The 20,231-nt window shown below is 50.5% G+C and overlaps 1 protein-coding gene and 1 long non-coding RNA gene across 2 annotated transcripts; both read left to right on the forward strand.

Moving 5' to 3' along the window:
* Positions 1 to 213: 213 nt before the first annotated feature.
* Positions 214 to 17,900, forward strand: LOC123107610 (uncharacterized). Its single transcript, XR_006451700.1, has 3 exons — positions 214 to 464; positions 8,743 to 8,881; positions 17,586 to 17,900. It is a non-coding gene; the product is annotated as an uncharacterized lncRNA (long non-coding RNA).
* Positions 9,413 to 11,778, forward strand: LOC123107608 (uncharacterized). The gene is made up of 2 exons (XM_044529579.1): positions 9,413 to 9,657; positions 9,757 to 11,778. The coding sequence occupies exon 2, from the start codon at positions 10,455 to 10,457 to the stop codon at positions 11,727 to 11,729; it is 1,275 nt and encodes a 424-aa protein (XP_044385514.1). The 5' UTR covers positions 9,413 to 9,657; positions 9,757 to 10,454; the 3' UTR covers positions 11,730 to 11,778.
* Positions 17,901 to 20,231: the final 2,331 nt, after the last annotated feature.

The following is a 20,231-nucleotide window of genomic DNA, read 5'->3' on the forward strand; positions in this document are numbered from 1 at the left end:
GATATCTAAACTTCACAGCTCGTTGATTAAAAATGCAATAAATTTATAAAAGTTGAAAAAAAATTTACAGAACATATAATAATATTGCAACAAAGCAGATTTTATGGTAGCACAAGGATATAGAGTGCTTGTCATGCTCCCTATCATTTGCCATTTGGGCACATCATATAAGATGACATTGGTGTAACGAATCTTATTTCATTTTCATTTACTCTTGTGGATGCTAAACTTGTCTCGTTGGAATCTATAATCTATAGCATTGCACGGTTTGTTTGTCAAAAACTTGAATCCTTTACTTACGCTCAAATATCCTTTTGTGCCTTAGGAGGATTGACAAACCAAGATTACTGGATGCAGTGTAGAAGATGCTGGTTCTTTGGGCACAGAAGAAACTCCCTCTGCTCTTGTCACAGCGCCGCAATCACACAAATTTGATTGACGACGATGAAGCAATAGTCATGGAGGTAGAGGTCTTTTTACTTTGTATTGAGGATGATAACAACTCTGGCAAGCAAAATCACTACATATGATGCATAACTGACAACCTTGTGCGATCTTATATTGAGAATAAGTGTCGACTTCGTTAGCTTTAGGAAAAAGGAAGAAAGATAGTTGACGGGAAATGCATGAGTGGAAGTTGTTGATATCTTGTCTATGGCCAAACCTTTGCCGGTTGAGAACTAGCCTGTTTGGAGTGATCATGTGTACTTTTTCTCATGAGATGAGCTTTTATTGAGGGAAAAAGCAGGTGTACTGCTATTGCATTTCAGGAGAGGAGCAATTAAGATTCAGTTACAGAGTTGGGGATTGGGGCTCCCCCAGGCCACAAGATTAATCATGAAAATAAAAAACCTAATCTGGCTCGGGTTCTGGCTCGTTTTCGCCAAAGACGCTCCAGGTGATGCGGGCATTAGCAATAGCCACCTCCTGCTTGAGAAGGCAGAACACCTGGTCAGCGTTGCAGGTTGCATTATCGAAGACCCTTCGGTTCCGTTCCTTCCATATGTTCCAGCAACCGTAGATTGCCACAGCGAGATGGTGAGGAGGCAGGCCGCAAACCGTGTCATGCCACCATGTCGATGGAGAGTCGCCAGATGCCACAGGTATTATAAGCGCAGGCTGGGCAATCCAATCAGCGATTAGGAACCAAACCTTGCGCGCGAAGATGCAGTGCAGAAGGAGGTGGGCGGGGGACTCGATGTCTTGGTCGCAAAGGTTACATGCGCCGTTGTTTGGCAGTCCGCGCTTGTGCAGGTTGTCGTTTGTGAGGGTCCTCTCGTTCAGCCACAACCACATGAAAAATTTGCATTTAGGCTCCACTTTGGCAGACCAAATCTTCTTGAGGTTGATTGATGTGTACGTGCCAACGAACTGTTGCAGGTAAGCCGATTTTGCTGAGTACACAGAATCTGGAGTCCACCGCCAGGTAATAGAATCCTCTTCATTAGACAGATGCATGTCACGAATACGCAGCCAAAGATCGACGAACTGACGTAGTTGAGCCTCCGAAGAGATACGCTGAAACCCAGTCATCCATTTGTCATAAGCAATTCCTGCAGCAACTGTGATGGATTTCTTGCGGCTAAGCTCGAACAGATCCGGAGCTAACTCTTTTGGGGCTTGACCCTGAAGCCAGCAAGAGGACCAGAAGCTGGCAGTTTCGCCATTGCCGATGGAGATGACCGTGGAAGCGTTGAACAGAGCAGCATCCATGGAATCACAGGGGATATTGGAGCCAATCCAGGGCCGCTTCCTGTCGGTCCATTGAAGCCACAGCCATCGCAGTCGCAGAGCCCGCCCAAAGGAGTGCAGATCAATGATGCCCAGCCCCCCCCAAAAGTTTGGGGCGACAAACTTTCCTCCAACTGACTAGGCAGGTGGCACGGCTGGCATCCAGGTCAGCTTTCCAAAGAAAGTTCCTTCTCATCTTATCGATATGCTTAATGTCCCATCGTCCAACTTTGAAGATGGAGAGAAGATATATGGGAATGGCCGAAAGGACCGAATCAATGAGAGTGAGCCGAGCAGCATACGATAAGAGTTTGCCTCTCCATCTCTGAAGCTTAGCGGCTATTTTATCAAGGAGTGGTTGAAGGTCAGCTTTGGAAATAGCACGGTAATGGAGCGGCAGGCCCAAGTAGACACAAGGAAAGGACTTGATAACTACTGGGAAGGATTGCAGCAGTGTAGGAACATGAAGGTGCTCACAGCGGATAGGGTAGAACGCACACTTGTTGGTGTTAGCATGCAGACCCGAGGCTTTGCCGAAGCAAGTGAGGATCAATTTGACCAACAGGACATCTAGAGGTGAAGGGTGAATGAAAAGGGCAGCATCATCGGCGTACAGGCTGACTCGAAGTTTGGAGGGAGGCAGATCAAGGGGGGTAAGCAGGCCCAAATCGGAAGCTTTTTGGAAGATCCAATGCAGCGGGGCTATTGCTATAGTGAAGAGCATAGGAGATAAAGGGTCGCCCTGGCGAAGGGCCTGACGGTGGATGAATCTGTCCCCAAGCTGACCATTAACAAGAATTTTGGAAGATGCTGAACTCCATAAAAGTGATACCATGTCTCTCCAACGGTGACCAAAACCTAGGTGTTGGAGGAGATCCAGCAGAAAACTCCATGAAACCGAGTCAAAAGCGCCGGCAATGTCAAGTTTGAGGAATAAGGCTGGGCTGCGATTGCAGTGAAAAGAGGTGATGGAGTTGCGAACATATAGGAAATTGTCTTAGATGTTCCTCTTTTTAATGAAAGCACTCTGCGAGTGGGGAATGATTTCTTGTAGGTGTGGGGAAAGTCTGATGGCCAGGGCCTTACAGATGATTTTAGAAACAGAGTGCATGAGACTTATAGGCCGGAAATCCTTCACCTTGGAAGCGGATTCAGATTTTGGCAGGAGGGTGATGTGTGCTGAGTTAAGCAGGTGTAGTCGATTCGCCTTGAGCCCATAAAATTGGTGAATGGCCCTCATAAGGTCCCCCTTGATCGTGGCCCAACACTTTTTGAAGAAATCAACGGTGAATCCGTCCGGTCCAGGAGCCTTATCCGTCGGCAATGCCATAACAGCAGCATTGATCTCGTCTTCGGTGAAGGGTGTATCCAGCTCAGAGAGATCGAACGTTGGAATGCTGAGGGCATTCCAATTAAGGGAGCAGCCAGTTGGAGTAACCGAGCCAAAGGAGTTCTTGAAGTGCTGCAGGAGAAGTCGCTGCTTGTCTTCTTGTAAAGAGAAGGTTTGTCCCTCAGATTCCAAAACCGGGATGAAATTTTTCCGTATTCTCCCATTTGCCCTGATATGGAACAGCTTGGAGTTGGCATCTCCGTGCTTGAGCCAGACCAATCTTGATCGTTGCCTTATGCGGATGCGATTCACCGCAGCCAAACCTAGAACCTTGTGCCGGAGGTGCTGTCTCAGCTGAATTTCAGCCAGGGTGAGGTCCCTGAGATCTTGAGCATAGTCCAGACCGTAGATCACCTGATTAGCGATCTCAGTTAGTAGCTTGATGTTCCCAACTCTTGTCCTGCTCCAAAGGCGCAGAGCTTTCCCTAACCTTGATAACTTAATGTGCAGGACACGCATGGCATCGCTATTGTTTACTGGCTTCGCCCAGCAGTTGGCGACAAGATCCTGGAATCCATGGAGGCGCAACCAGTATTGCTCAAATCTGAAACCTCGATATCTTTGATGCCGAACTTGCCCGGTTAGAACAAAGGCACAATGATCAGACACGGACGAAGTGACAACAGATAGATGGCACTGAGGGAACATGATATTCCAGTCAGCTGAGCAGAAAGCGTGGTCGATCTTTGTTCTAGTTTGTTGCTGGCAGCTGCTGGTCCAGGTGAAACGCCAGCCATGAAGGCGCAATTCAGACAGCTCCAGTGAGTTTACGACAGCTCGGAAGGAGTTCAGCAGGCGTCGGTTGATATTGGAGTTGCTCTTGTCTGATGCCCGATACAACAGGTTGAAATCGCCAATCACAAGCCAACAGGGAAGAGTAGAAGGCTTGATGCTCTTGAGCTCATTGATAAAAAGAAACTTCTCCTGATCAGATTGCGGTCCATAGACCGTAGAGAGACTCCATTTGGAGCCGTTTGCTCGCATGACAATGTTTGCAGTGATAGCATTTTCAGAGAAAATGTGGCTGTCAATCATGAAGAAATCCTGAGAGACGGCAAGAAGTAAGCCTCCTCGAGTTCCTTTGGCTGGCAAAAATCCGAAGTTATCACAGAACGCTGCGCCCAAGGTTTCCGTGACAATCTGGCGATCAATCAGTGCCAACTTTGTCTCTTGCAGACAGACTATTGAAGCTCTGTTCTGTAGTACTAGATCATGAACTACCTTCCTCCTAGCCGGATTATTTAATCCTCTCACATTCCAGTTGAACACAGTGCAGTTGCAATTATCCATAGACACTGATACTAGCTCGAAGGAACAGAACAGGCAAACGCTGCTTAGAAGGACTACAACAGCAGGACGAACACAGAACAAGAAAGGTTGCACACAGGCGAAACTGAAACCGAAGCTGAAGACAGTAAGGAGGGGATACACTCGCGGACTGAGCGTTGGCGATCCGCGACATGGCGATGTGGTCGATCATACTGAGATGATGCACATCTGAGCAGGCAGCAGGGGATCAGGCCTGGCCCCTTCGACCCCTTGGCCGACGGAAAGCAGGGGCAGGCCTGGGGGGCGGTGGAGCAGCCTTGGAGAGCTTGAAAGACCCCATGAGTGCTCTGACAGCCTCAATCTCGGCCGGTGCCAGCGGGTCCTTGAACATGTCGACGAATCGCTGCAACAGCACCTCCTCAGGAGCGTCGTCTTCCTCTTCGCTGATCCCCCATTTCTTCCTGAGTACAGCCCTAGCGCGCTCGATGGTGCCGAGCGCGGAGGATTGCATCTTTGCCAGCCTTGAGCTTTTGCGGAGCTGGGTGGCGGAGGGGGTGGCCGGGGGCCTCTGGGAAGCAGTTGGTGCCGGCGTTGGGGTGGGGAGCAGGGCGGTTGGAGCCGGGGCGGCGATGAGGTCGATGAAGTCGTTGACCCTTTCCTCGGAGGGTTGTAGCGGCTGCTGGGCGTGGGCCTGGGCCTGAGTGGCCGGCTCTTGCACCACAGCGGTAAGTGGCTGGGCTTGGAAGGGTGGCCCGGACGACTGACCAGCGTCTTCCAGTAGGCTAGTTGAGCAAGGGAGAGGGAGCCGTGATCCACCGGGCCGCGCTAGGTGGCCCTGGTCAACCACGCCTGCGTCAAGGAGCACGGGTGCACAGGGTGCCATGCATGCAGCAGGGGACAGCACCGAGCTGCCCGAACTGGGAGGGGCAACAGCAAAAGTCGCCGGGACGGGAGGCTCGTTGTGGATGTTGGCGTCGTTGACATCGTCATGCGAGCCAGCGAGCCTGGGCGAAGATAAGGAAGGCAGTCGCTGCAGCAGGGCAGGTTGCTCCTGCAGGGCACCAGGCTTCGCAACCTGCTCGCCCGTGGGGTCGCTGACGGTCGTCTCCGTTAGGGCAGCCACGCCCTGCGCGGCTGTGAGGATGACGGCGTCACGACGCCTCCAAGCTCCCGTAGCCTCGCCGAGGAAGCCGCTGTTGGAGCCATTGGCGTACGAACGCCTGCGGGGTGGCCCCCCATGGCAGGCTGGGCCGCGCTGGCTGCCACTGCTGCCACCAGGACCACGGCCATTGGGCGAGCAGTCGCGCCGCTGTGGCCCGAGTCGGCGGTGGGCGGAGACGCGAATGGTGGGGAGGACGCCGTCTTCGAAACCGTAGTGCCAGGAGAGCCGCCGGCGGCGGGAGCCGTACCCATCCGAATCAGAGGATGGAATACCGCTTTGGCCTGAATGATCGCTGCCGCTGTAGCTGCCACCCGAGCCGCCGACCGTGAAGTTGATGATGGTGTCGATGTGGATGAGGACGGGGTAGGAGAGCGCGGTGGCTGGCCCCTCGCGCACGGTAGGGGGCTCCGAAATCCCCAGCTCGGGGAAGTCCATCAAGGGCGACGAAGGCCGGACGCGCTCCTCGATGATGACGGCGCCCCGGCGCGCTAGGGTGTCGGGGTCGGCGCAGTTGACCCAAAGGCACAGGCATGCCTTCTCGCTGTCGGTGATGGGGTTGTTGTCGACTGATTCGATGAAGCACGAGTTGTTGAAGAGGGGCTCCGCGGTCTCCGGCTGGCGGGATTGCTTGGGGATGCCCTCGATGCACACGCGCACGCGGTAAGGCATGGAGTGCAGCGTGGCGCCGGCCAGACGGGTCCATGGGCGGAAACGCAGAGCTGCGTACCCGACCAGCAGCTCCTCCGCCATCTAGACGGCCTGGTTGCGGACCGCGCAGTCGTTGAAGGAGACGAAGAAGTCTCCCCCATTGGAGAACAGCGTGACATGGAAGTCCTGGTCCCGTACCAGGTCGAAGCGAGCACCGATGGCATGGGACACCTGCCCCACGGTGAGAGCCGGGCGCGTGCCCACCGTGATCAGGATAGCGCCGTGCTGCTCGTTCGCACGTTCGGCCGAGATCATGGCCGGCGAGAAACGGACACAGCCCGTCACCATGGAAGGCCGGTTTTGCGGCTCACCACGCGAGTACGCAAACTCCATGCTGGGGCGGTCAGGCTGGGCCGGAGCAACGAGGGAAAGCGAAGCTGGAAGGGGAGGCGGAGGCGGATTGGCAAGCAGCGGAGGGAAGGAGAGGCGCTCTCTGGCTGGAAGTCGCAGGGAGTTGGGATGATCTGGTGGGAATCTGAGGCGAGAGGCGGTAGGCTGACGGCGCGAGATAGGATGGTCGGCAGGAAAAAGGAGGCGACGGTGAGCAGGAGGACGCGGAGGCAGCTGGAGAGGCGGAAAGTCGAACTGGAACTTGAGGCACCCACGGGCTTTGTGACCGGAGCGGCCACAGAGGAGGCAGGTGGGAGGATCCCGACAATCACCGATGCGGTGGTCTCGAGCAAAGCACTTGAAGCACTTGCCTGCCGCCTTCTCCTTAAGAAGAGCTTTCAGCTCCGGTGGCGGACCGCGGGGGGAGCAGGGGCAGCGGAGTCATGATGACGCTGCTGGCGCCGCCTGCCGCCATTAGTGCTGTTCTGGCGCGCGTGCTGTTGAGCTTTCCTCTCCTTACGCCACCAGCCTTTCTTCCTCTGCACCGCCAAGGTCCCTCGGCAGGGGCAGGCGCAGCGGAAGGCCTGCCGGCTTGCACGAGAGAGGGGGACGCGGCTCTGCGGCCGCCCGCATGCGGTGCTTGAAAGGACCCCGAAGCGGACACCGAGGCATTAACCTCCGCAGCTTGGACGGCAGGGGGTGCTGCGGCGCTGAAGGAGCCCGGAAGGGGCGCTTGAAGATTGCCCGAGCCAGCAGTCAAGGCGACCGGGCTGGCGGTAGCAGACCTGGGTTCCCCATTAATGGCCGAGGGTAGAAGTGCCTCCCTATAGGTGGCTCTTTTGGGGTTTGCGTCAGATCCAGCGGGTGAAGGGGTGGAGCTGGGGCTGAAAGAGAGGCAGCGTGGGCTGATGTCCCCTTGCGTTGGACGACGGTGGCCGGACAGGTCCACCGGCGTGCTTGGGGCTGCGGTGGTCGGGGTTGGGGAGGGGCGCTCGGGGGAGGGGGAGCGCTCGGGGGAGGGGGACATCGATCTGGTTCTCGAGATGAGCTTTTATACAAATGCGTTGGTACTTTAGTTTTTGATGCTGTGAAAAGGTCATGTTTTAGTTTCCTGTTTAGCAAGAGGGCAAGCCATGGAATTTACGCTATCTTGCTGTGGATTGAGTTTCAGGCCCTTTTATTCTTATCTTGAGTAGTTGTCTATCATGGGTCCACTATTTATATTCTTATCAATCCAGTATTTTTATCATTTGACTCAACTCACTTTTCCATTAAGGAACTCAGTTGCAAGAGCACACGCGCAAGAGCACCTCCGGCCGCCGCCTTGCGCTGCCACCTTGCCGGAGCTCCACCAGCGTCCGTGCATTGGTCTCCACTGCTGCCCTCCTCTGCCCAGGGCTGGGTTGAGGAGAGATTTTTATTTTTATTTTTTGTGGGTCCCACAAGTGACTGGCTGGGAGAGATGATCTTTTTTATTTATCTGACTAGGCTGACTGGGATTGCTGACTGGACTGCTGACTAGGCAGTCAATGGTCAAAACCAGTCAAAACAGAGTCAAAACCATGCCAGGGTTGGTTTTTGTCCGGTTTTCAGAGTTCGGGGTTGATTTTTAGACGGCTTTGGAGTTCAGGGTTGTATCTTAGACTTTGGTGGTAGTTCAGGGTTGTAATATGGACTTCTCTCTTTATTTTTCATGCTGTTGACCTGTTGATGTGGAGATACATGAAAGTGAGTAAGAAAACGTCTAGTCATTTATCACAGTTTTCGTTGGCCCAACATGTAGTTATCTTGCTCTCTTTGATTCCAGGATTCACCGACCATACATTCTTCTACTGCAGTATTTTTCTTGCTCTCTAGCTGCTTCGGGATCTGCTCTTCATTGCTTCGAGCCTTTGATTTCCAGTTCATAGTTTCTTTCTCCATTTTTCTTCTTGGTGGACCATCAGCTATTCTAGTGTTCCCAGTCACAGAAAAAAAAGGAGATAAGAAGCTATTCCAGTGTTCGCATGTGGCCAATTTTGTGTTCACCTTGAGGCCTCTTTTGCAGACACTGTTTTCTTTCTAGATGCACTCAAACTTCAGCAGCAAATATTTTCTTAGCTCACATATGATGTTTGACTAAACAAACATTTTTTGCTATTATTTCTAAAAGGAGGTATGTGACTCCTGAAGAAAAAGGGGATCTATGGTCGATTGCTGCTTCGCGACGAGGTGTGATTCTCCTTGAATATGTGGGTGAGCCCAAATTGTACGCGGGAGCTCTCCGGTCACCATTGCTGCTGACTGCTGAGGTACATGCTCTGCAACTGAAATCCTCTGTGCCATGATCGCCTCAGCCGCAACCCTTACATGATTAGGATATCATTAATATGCTGATGGAACCTGTGAGGACTTTGGCTCTGAATGAGGATGGCCATGGCGCTGGAGAGCATGCAACGCCCTCCGTACATGGGCGTAGAACTGCCGCTGGCGAGAGCCCTTAGATTTGTGGCCTGTGCCCCCTTGATTTCTTGCGTCACATATTTTTCTCCCAGATTTTCCTTCTGCTTTGACTTTTTTCTTTTCTTTAAAAACACGAGTCACAGCACACTGACAGAACGCGCACTGCGACCAGAGTTGTGGAAAATTAAGATTGAGGAAGTCAGCACGGGTGCTATCGACAAAAATATTGCTTTGCACTGAAAATATACATTCTGTTTTCATGGTACACAGAAGGCGTCAAAGTTCCAGCCATGGCTTTTTGATCCGTGGAGTTGGGATACAACCACCCTGTAGACATCCAATCTGATAGTTGTTTCTCTGCTCTCCCTCTCTCTCTCTCTCTCTCTCTTTTACTTTCCTGTAGACAACCATTGCCGCTCTTCACCTTTTTTTTTGCGGGGGGTGAATCATGAGGCAACAGGTGGATGGGCGTATGAGGCTCAAGCACACCACAACCATCGCTGGCTCCTACTCTAATGTCCCGGACAGTGGCGTTGCGAACACTGTCGCCACTAATCTTCTCGCACTTGTGCGGCCGACTGTGCTTTGCCTCAACCGCTCCGCTGCCACCATGGGTCCACTTCAGGTTGAGTCATCCTTCTAAGTTTAAGGGAGTATCAGTCTTTCCTCCGACATCGTTGGCCCTTCCACCTCCTAACCCTTACCTTGTTCAACTGTGTCACAGTAAGGGTGAGGTTCAAGATGACCTTTGTGTAGGTGCGATTGGGATGAAACGACCTAGCGACAGGGGCAAAACTGGTATGGTATGGATATCTCCCAACCGACAATACAAGCTATAGCCTTCAGACATTCTGTGGCAAGAAAATCAGTTACTATAATATGATTTCTATTCAGATTCTGATTTTTGGTTGCATATATAGATATGGTATTTGGCACTGACCGATATTTGACTGGATAGTATCTTAGATAGTTCTTGGATAGCTGCCATCTGCTTATCTTTCCGCACAACATATTGTGAACTGGCTTCACTCAACGTGTATCCAACATAATTACATTGACATTGGGGCTCATATGTGAGAGGTCAATATCGGTTTAAGCATGGCATGCTTATAATAGAATGAAATAAATAATTGTAAATGATATCCTAACTTAGCAGTTTTCCAGTTGTCTCCATATTGTGCAAACATTATTTATGTTGTTCTTTTCTACGCAATGTCTAATGAAATATTTATTACTGTACCGTATTCAATATTTATCCTTTCCATATTCGTGATCGGCACAATATCAATATGATTCGCATCCATATTAATATTCGATAACTATTGATACCATTCCCTTGTAAATCAAACTGTTGGTGCCAAACAAAACAACTTCTTCCTTTCCCCCCTCCCTTGTCTATGCTGTTTCATTCTAAAAACTAAAATGCATCGTCGTTGTTCGAGCCCGAACTCGACAGCCATGACTTCCGAACTAGGGACACCATATCTGATGAAACACCTGCCACCGACTCTCACCACCATTACCGCTCTTGGTGATGACCTCCTTTGCGAGATCTTCCTCCGCCTCCCATCCCTCCCGAGCCTCGTCAGAGTGGCCCTCGCCTGCCGCACCTTCCTCCAAGCTATCTGTTCGTCCCCCGCCTTCCGCCGCTGCTTTCAAGCGCTCCACCCGCCCGAACTCCTTGGCTTCTTCATTCAATCTATCTACACCATCGTCCCTCACTTTGCCCCCCTCCGCAACTGCTCTGACCCCGACATGTCCGCCGCCGTTCGTGGCTCCGATCTCTCGCTCACCCGCCTCTCGGAAGACATCGGTTCCTCTCTCGAGTGGGATCTAGAGAGCTTCTATGGACCCTACCTTGTACTCATCAATCAGATCACTGCTCAGATCGTTGCCTACAACCCCCTGACGCTAACACTTGATCTCATCCCCTGGCCGCCCATTGAGATCTCCCGCTCCTCCTTCCTTGAGTTCCACATTATCTTCTCGGAAGAGGACCAGGGGGTGTTTCGTATGGTCTGTGTCCAACACCATCGCCCACAGTTACCACATGTGGAGGCATACATCGCTGTCTTCTCAACAACCACTAGGAAGTGGCAGGTTTTGCCATGGGTCGAGACCCCGCCGCCGCCACAACCTGAGGATGATGATGACATTCGCCATTTTTATCCTGGTATGCCAATGAAAGGATTCATTTATTGGAAACAGACAACTCGAGCCTCTGTAGTCGCTTTCAACACCACGACACTACAATTCTGTAGAGTGGATTTGCCGCCGTTAGTGAGAGAGAGATACTATATGCAATCTAGGTTTGGTCACACCAAGGATGGGAAGCTCTGTATGGTTGGCGCAGATGACTCTGGTGCAAAGAAAGGAATGCTTATTGTTTGGGTTTGGAGAGCAGATGATGACGGTGTTGAGAAATGGATGCTTGAAGATACTTTTCCACTGAGTAAATTTGTTGATGCCACCAAGTCTTCAACAGAGGATGATGCGAGAGTTCAGGTTGAGGTGGTTATCGATGGCTTTGTGTACCTGTCTATTAAGTATGGTGCGCAAGCAGAGTCCCTCCTATCCCTATGTCTGGAAACAGCAGAGCTTAACAATCTACTTGATGATGCACGTGCAAGCCGTGCTCATCCCTACCTCATGGCGTGGCCTTCTTCTTTGGTGTGCAACAGGCAAACCCGTGCTTGAAGATCCTGGTAAAGTTTCTTCAAACATATAGTTGTGATAAACTGCCATTCATTCCACATTGGGCAATTTTCAACAACTGCTTTCAATTCATTTACTATTTGTTATACAACAATGGCTTGATTCTAGGTCTTGATACAGTAGGCATGCATACTCATGTCTGATTTGTGTAACTTAGTATGAGGAATGAGGATGCAGTATTTAGTAGGTTGTGCTCCCTGTTGTTTGTCATTAGCGCAGATAATATGATAGCACAAGGAAATTAGCTGCTGCATTGCTATTATTTGAGGCTGGAAAGTGTTAGGAAAGCAACTTGTATTCCCATGAGGCCATAGGCCGATATATATATATATATATATATATATATATATATATATATATATACATGTACAGGTGTGGAACATATGCAGGAAACCCCTCATACAACGGGATAAATACAAAGGGGTACATGACTTATATTATAACTCTAACACCCCCCCTCAAACTCATGGTGGATGAACAACACTGAGTTTAGAGAGATAAAAGCCATGTTGTGCTCTAGTCTGAGCCTTCGTCAGGAAATCCGCCAACTGTAACTCGGAAGGCACATACTGAAGAGCAATAACCTGATCCTGCACAGCAGTGCGCACATAGAAAGCATCAACACCAATATGCTTGGTGAGCTCATGCTTCACAGGATCGCGTGCAATGCTGATAGCACCTGTACTGTCAGATAAAAGCAGAGTCGGTGTAGTGACAGAAACACCAAAATCCTGAAGTAACCACCGTAACCAAGTCACCTCTGCCGTCAAAAGAGCCATTGCTCGCAACTCAGCCTCGGCACTCGAACGGGAAACTGCAAGCTGTTTCTTCGTCTTCCAGGCAATGAGAGAACCACCAAGAAAAACACAGTAAGCAGAAAGTGAACGGCGATCGGAAGGATCACTAGCCCACGTAGCATCCGAATAGGCCTGGAGCTGTAAAGAACTGGAGCGAGGAAAGAATAGACGGTGAGAGATCGTGCCTCGAAGATATCGAAGAACACGAAGGAGATGACTATAGTGAACCGAGGTGGGGCAGAGACAAACTGACTCAGAATATGAACCGGATAAGAGATGTCCGGACGAGTGACAGCTAGATAGACAAGACTGCCAACAAGATGACGATAACGCGTCGGGTCAGGGAGAGGATCACCATCAGTAGCACGGAGGTGAACATTGAGCTCCATAGGAGTCTCAACAACGCGCTCGTCAGTAAGAGCAGCACGAGCAAGAAGATCCTGGATATACTTTTCCTGGGATATAAAAAAGCCATCAGAGGTAGAAGAGACTTCAATCCCAAGAAAGTAGCGAAGGGGTCCAAGATCAGACATAAGAAACTGCTCACTAAGACGGGCCTTTACAAAGGCAATATACTCGGGGTCATCCCCTGTGATGATCATGCCATCAACATAAAGAAGAAGAAGAGTCCGACCACGAGGAGAAAGGTGAATAAACAATGCTGGATCATGAGCACTTGCTAAAAAACCAGCAGCGGTGATCACAGAGGCAAAGCGCTCAAACCAGGCGCGGGGGGCTTGCTTAAGGCCATAGAGAGAGCGACGAAGACGACATACCATGCCATCAGGAACAGAATACCCAGGTGGTGGCTGCATGTACACCTCCTCACGCAGTTCACCATTAAGAAAGGCATTCTTAACATCAAGCTGAGATATAGACCAGTGGCGTGCAGAGGCAACGGCAAGAAGTGTACGAACAGTGGTCATATGAGCCACAGGAGCAAAAGTCTCGTCATAATCACGACCATGCTCCTGCTGAAAACCACGAGCCACAAGACGAGCTTTGTGACGCTCAAGAGAACCATCGGAGCGAGTCTTAACCTTGTAGACCCACTTACAAGTGATCGGACAGACTCCGGGAGGAAGAGAAACAAGATCCCAGGTACCAGTGCGTTCAAGAGCAGCAATCTCCTCAGCCATCGCAAACTGCCATTCAGGATGAACAACAGCCCGACGGTAAGAAGTCGGCTCAAGAACAGCAGCACTAGCGGTGGGAAATCCAAAGCGATCAACAGGCGGACGAGGACGAGAACGCAAGCCATAAGTAGGCTGAGAGGAAGATGACGACCCATCCACAGAGGCATCGACTGGTCGTGGACGAGAGTGTAATGCTGAGGAAGAGATGGAATAATAGAAGGAGGAATCGGCAAGGTAGAATTAGGGGGTGGCGACGAAGAAGTCACCGGAGATGAAGATGTAGAATCCGGTGACAGACTGGGAGAGGAGACCGGGGAGGAAGTCACCGGAGATGAAGGTGGAGAACCCGGTGACATGCTAGGCGAGGAGACCGGGGAGGATGGAGGTTGCAAATCAACTAGATGTGGAGAAGGAGAGGAAGTGGAACGGAGAGGTACAGTGTCGGCGGGGGTGATAGGTGAGTCAGGAAAAGTGAGGAAAGAGATATCCTACACTGAAAAAGTCGAGGAAGATGGGCGTGGGTAGAAGGGACGAGACTCTTCAAAAGTCACATCTCGAGAGATACGCATCCGACGACCAATAGGATCCCAACAACGATAGCCCTTATGCTCATCACTGTAGCCTAAGAAGACACACTCAACAGACTGAGCGGTCAGTTTGGTGCGTTCGCGAGGGGCAAGAAGAACATAGCAAACACAACCAAACAAGCGAAGCATCGAATAATCGGGAGAACGATCAAAAAGTTGCTCGAAAGGAACACCACCCTGTAGAGCAGCGGAAGGCTGTATATTGATAAGATAGGTGGATGTGGAGACGGCCTCAGCCCAAAAATGAGGCGGGAGAGAGGCAGCAATCATCAATGCACGAGCCGTCTCAAGAAGATGTCGATGCTTTCGCTCAGCCACACCATTCTGAGCATGAGCACCAGGACAAGAGAATTGAGAGAGAGTCCCGTGCTCAGCAAGAACACCACGCAACATCTTAGAGATATACTCGCCAGCGGAGTCAGCACGAAAAACACGAATGGGTGAAGAGAACTGAGTATGAACCATGGCAGCAAAACGCTTATAAATAGACAACACCTCAGAACGAGAAGTCATGAAATAAAGCCAGGTGTAACGAGAGAAATCATCTATGAAAATAATATAGTATTTATGACCACCTTTCGAAGCGAAAGGGGCCGGACCCCATACATCAGAATGTACTAAATCGAAAGGACGCTTAGACACTGACTCACTATGTGAATATGGTAACTGAATCTGCTTGCCAAGACGACAACCCTGACACTCTAAAGAGACATCTCCTGAGACAGACCCCAGAAGGCCTCGACGAACTAAAGAAGACAACCGAGAACCACACAGATGACCAAGTCGATGATGCCACTGCTGGAAGGAACCAGTGACGGAGACAACAGAAGCGGAAGAACTGGCGATGGTGGTGGCAGCAGAAGGAACATGAAGCCAGTCCAACTCCCAAAGACCCTGAGAATCACGGCGGCGAGGGCCAGCCCCAACCAGAGTGTGCGTGTGACGATCCTGGACAGAACAAGAATCAACGTCGAGGATGACGCGACAACCAGAATCCGTAAGTTGACCAGCAGAAAACAAATTCATGGTAAGTCGAGGAACATGAGCAACATCAGGAACAGAATAAGAATGAGTAGTAAGATTGCCTCTACTAGTAACAGAAAGTGGAGTACCATCAGCAGTGAAGACATGAATAGGAGAATCCAGTGATCGAAGAGAGGACAAAGTGGAGGAATGAGAAGACATATGAAAAGAAGCTCCAGAGTCCAGAACCCATGGGGATGTACCTGACTGTGTAGAGGGTGATTGCTCAGTGCGGGAAGCATCAGTCACAGAACCGGCAGTACCCGTCGAGGAAGAACCTGAAGCCGCGAGCAGACGCTTAAGTCTCAGAATATCCTGCTCAGTCAAAGCAATGGCTGAAGCTGTCGAGGTAGATGACGAAGTCCCTGAAGATGATGATCGAGCCTTGCGCAGGTGTTTCTTCTTCGTGTAGCACTGAGACTCAAGATGACCATCATTGTTGCAATAGGCGCAATGTGGATGGGGGCGACCTGAGCCTCCAGAAGGAGTGGGCAAGAGCGGCGGAGCACTCGAGCGAGAAGTGGTCGATGGAGCAAGTGGCGTAGGAGCACGAGTAGCAAGCACAGAGGGAACCTCCAGCAAACCAGCACCACGTAAGCGAGTCTCCTCAGCACGAATCTCAGAAAGCGCCTCCATGAGAGAAATACGGCCACGAGCAAACAACTGAGCACGCCGGGGCTCAAACTCCTTACGGAGCCGAGACAGGAACTTATAGACGCGATGAAACTCCAAATTGGCATGGACAGCCTGGCAACAGGGGCAGGTACGACACCCAGCACTACGGAGAGAATCAAGCTGGCACCAGATAGCAGAACTCTGTGCATAGAAGTCATCAACAGTAGAGTCACCCTGCTGAAGAGCATGCTCCTGACGGATCACAGAGAGGTATAAGGCATCACCAGAGGGCTGATAGCGCTCACGAAGACGGGTCCACATCTCAAAGACAGTAGGAAGACCCAGAAATTCAGAAGCAAACTGAGGCAAAACACTAGTAGTGAGAACAGCTGCAGCACGAGCATCATCATCAAGCCACTGGGTGTAAACAGACAGAGCACCATGATACGTCTGAAGAGCCTCCTCATAAGCCAAAACCCTCTCATCATAAGCACGATCAGCAGCCTCATCAACAAGCTTAGCCGCATCCTTGGCGACCTGATTAGCATCCGTAGGAAGAACCGATGGAGTTGGCGGAGTAGGGGCCACCGGAGGAACTGGACGTGGCGGACAGCAGACCTCGCCAGAAAGAACACCCCAGAGACGGATGCCACGCATGTGAATGCGCATAAAGCCAGTGAACTCGGTGTAGTTAGTACCATCAAAGATCACCGGACAGCGAGGGACAGCAACATAGCCCGATGCAGCAGACATTTTTTTTTGGATCCGACGAGAGCGACCAGATCGGGATCAGGCGCTGGCTTGGGGCGGGAGCAGCGGCGAGCGGGAGATCGGGGCAATCGGGAGATCAAGGCAGCTTCGGGAGGGCGCTGGCGACTGGATCGGGACGAGCCAGCAGCGGGAGGCGCTGGCGGAGCCGATCTGACGGGCGGGCGGGGCGACTTCGATCGGGACGGGCCGGCAGCGGAGTCCTTCGACCGGGGAGCGCACCTCAGAAGCAGGGACGGAAAGACAGATCTCTGCGGGCAGTAAGAACCAGTGGACGTAAGAATCAGACAGCCTGATTAGCATAAATACGAAATCCTTAACAAGCAGCAGCAGGAGGAGGATTGGATGGGAGTGCTCGGGCTGGAGGCGGAGACCAGCGGACGGGCCGACCGGATCGAGCAGCACAGAGTTGGCCGGCGAACTCGAGGACGGAAGCAGCCGGCCTGGGCGCTCGATGAGGAAAGAGCAGCGCCGCTCGGAGGACAACGACCGCTCGGAGATTGGATCGGAAGCACGAGTTGCGCGTGCGAAAAAAAACCTAAGGCTCTAATACCATGTTAGGAAAGCAACTTGTATTCCCATGAGGCCATAGGCCGATATATATATACATGTATAGGTGTGGAACATATGCAGGAAACCCCTCATACAACGGGATAAATACAAAGGGGTACATGACTTATATTATAACTTTAACAGAAAGTTGTCTTCACTTAAGTGTTGTCTATACACTAGTACTTTTGATGCTAACCACTATGATAATGAGACGTCGTTGGTGTAACAGATGTTATTTCATTTCCATTGCTTGTGTGGATGCTAAGCCTGTCTATCTTTTTTATCTATAGCCTTTTACGGTTTATTCATATAAATACTTGAATCCCTTACTTAACACTGAACTATTCTTTTACATCTTAGGAGGATTCACAAACCAAGGCTACTGGAGAGTGTTGTGGACGCTGGTCTAGCGGGCACAAGAGAAACTCCCTCCTCTCTTGTCTCAGCAGTCACAATCTTGCAATTTCTTTTATCAATGGCGGTGAAGCAGAAGTGTCAGAGATAGAGAGGGCCTTTTTACTTTGTTGTAATTCGGGGATAATAAGAACTGTTTTGCAAGCAAAATTTTCTTATGAGATGAGCCTTTTGTCTGAATTGTGTTTGCGAAAATTGTTTGTATGTGTTGGTTATGGGTATGAAATGGCATGTGCTAGTTCCATGTACTAGCTATATATATCAAGGAAATCATAATTTTGAGTTTGCTATGTTACTAGTAAATTCCAGTTGATACCTTCTCTGCAACATATATACTGATCATTCATACTTGTTCCTGCCTTATGTCTTGCAGCAAACATGGGGCACTCTCGAGCATCGGCAATTTGCACATTACATTCCCTAGTGCGCGCGTGCCTCCTTGTTTGCTGATGATGATGGCATCGTCTTCCTCGAACATAGCTTGTGCCACTGAGCTCAATGTCATCATATCATGCAGCTTTGGACATTTTTCACAGGGCAACCAGACTAAAATTAAGCTGGAGCAAATGACAAAAGAGTGGAGTTACACCTATCATATGGCCTCTGGAGGAGGTTCATCACTCATCAGCTTGCCCCAAGACACCAATTGCCAGTTAATGAATCCCCCCCAATCAACCACCTTGGTAGTATGCCTCTTCCGGACTGCCGTCTCCGCTATGCAGGAGTGAGTCTCGGCCAGCAGCACTTGACAAGCTGCATGCCGGGGCGTATTGAGCTGCTGCATCCAACCCTCTCGGCTAGCTGTGGCGCTGACGAAGCAAACTCTGTTGGGTAAATTAGATGTCTGGTGTGTTGGAGCAGGCGCAGCCAGCACACAAGAGCGGAATACAACCATTGTGCTCATCGCCACCAGCGCAGAAGAGCAGAGTGTAGCCAGTGCCCACAACACCGCCAGCGCACAAGCGTAGCATGGCCATTGCGCTTTGTGTCGCCTCCACCACCAGTGCCGAAGGGCGTAGCAGGGCCATTGTGCTTCCCGCCGCCTCCTCCTCCTCCACCACCACCTTAAAGAAACAACTTATACAGTACTCCCTCTGTAAACTAATATAAGAGCGTTTAGATAACTAAAATAGTGATCTAAATGCTCTTATATTAGTTTACGGAGGGAGTACGTGTTATTCATTCCGAAGGACACATTGGATGCCAGACAAGAGCCATGTGTGACATCTCATCTAGGAGGTGTTACCGTGTCACCGGACTGCATGCCAAGCAGGTGCAAGTCAAGTCAACCACCCAAGTTTTCACTAGCTAGTTTCCAAACAAGTTGCGGGTCAACGGCCAGCCACCATTTTCTTTTCACTATAAGCTGAGCTCACGAGATATATATCCTTGAAAACAAGCATTTAGTTAGCAAGAGTATTTAACCAAAAACTACCACATTTGCCGGAAACGTGACAGGAAACTATCACTCTACGTTTTTGTGCGAAAAACTACCAAATTTGGACTAAACCGTGGCAAAAAACTACCAACTCGGGAAATCGCTCGCTTCGCCCGCGCTAACCCCGTTTCTGACCGGTTGGGCCCGCGAATCAGTCGCCACGCTGGCGAACGGACGGCCGGCGCGCGTTGACGGCCGTTAACGGCCCGTCCGCTGTCGGAACGGCGCCTGTCGGTGGGCCAATAAGTGAGAGCGAGCTCAGCCGCTCATTCTCCTCCTCCTCGCTCGCTCTCACTCGTCCTCACTCCATCCTCTCCCTCTCCCTCTCCCTGGTCCTCTGACCTAGGTCAGCCTATCGCCGTCGCCGCCGCGGCCATTGCTGCCGGTCGAAGGTGAGGATGCCATCCTGGTATGAGGAGGACAGCTCGGACGAGGACATCAACATGGTTTCATTGGATCAGCAGCTATTTGTAAGTGCATAATGGTGGAACAGAGTTAGGGTTAGGATTAGTTCATCCAAATTGGTTCGAAGTTTCTTTTGCAGGAAACCCCTGACACTGTGGTGGAACCATCTTTCTGTGGTTCTTACACTGAATCTGAGCCGACGTGCATGATGCATCATCAGAGGCCGAAGAAGATGGTGGCTTTTGAAGGTGCTTTGACTGGGAGGCGATTCCTGGGTTGTCCTGTGCAGCAGGTATTAAATCTTGAACGCTAACTTGTTTTGCTGCTGGAGATGTGTGATGTGTTTTGCTGCTGGAGATGTGAGATGTGTGGTGCAGCATGTGGTGCAGAGATGTGTGCTGCAGCATGTGGAATCTATATATGAAAGTAGATCTTTAGTTAACTGAATTCAATACATGACTGAACCTGATAACACCTACAAGCAGATATCTTTAGTGTATTATGAACCTGAGAATATAGTTGTTAACTGAAAAAGAACAGAGTAGGTGTTAACTGAAAAAGAACAGAGTAGGTGTTAACTGAAAAAGAACAGAGTTAAATGAATTTATATCTACTGCTAAATGTAGCTGTTAACTGAATTTATATCTACTTTCATATATAGGTGTTAACTGAATTTATCTCTGTTGCTAAATGTAGCTGTTAACTGAATTTATCTCTGATGCTAAGTCAGGTGCATATTGATGTAAACA

Source organism: Triticum aestivum, chromosome 5A (genome assembly GCF_018294505.1).
Source record: "Triticum aestivum cultivar Chinese Spring chromosome 5A, IWGSC CS RefSeq v2.1, whole genome shotgun sequence".
NCBI lineage: Eukaryota > Viridiplantae > Streptophyta > Magnoliopsida > Poales > Poaceae > Triticum > Triticum aestivum.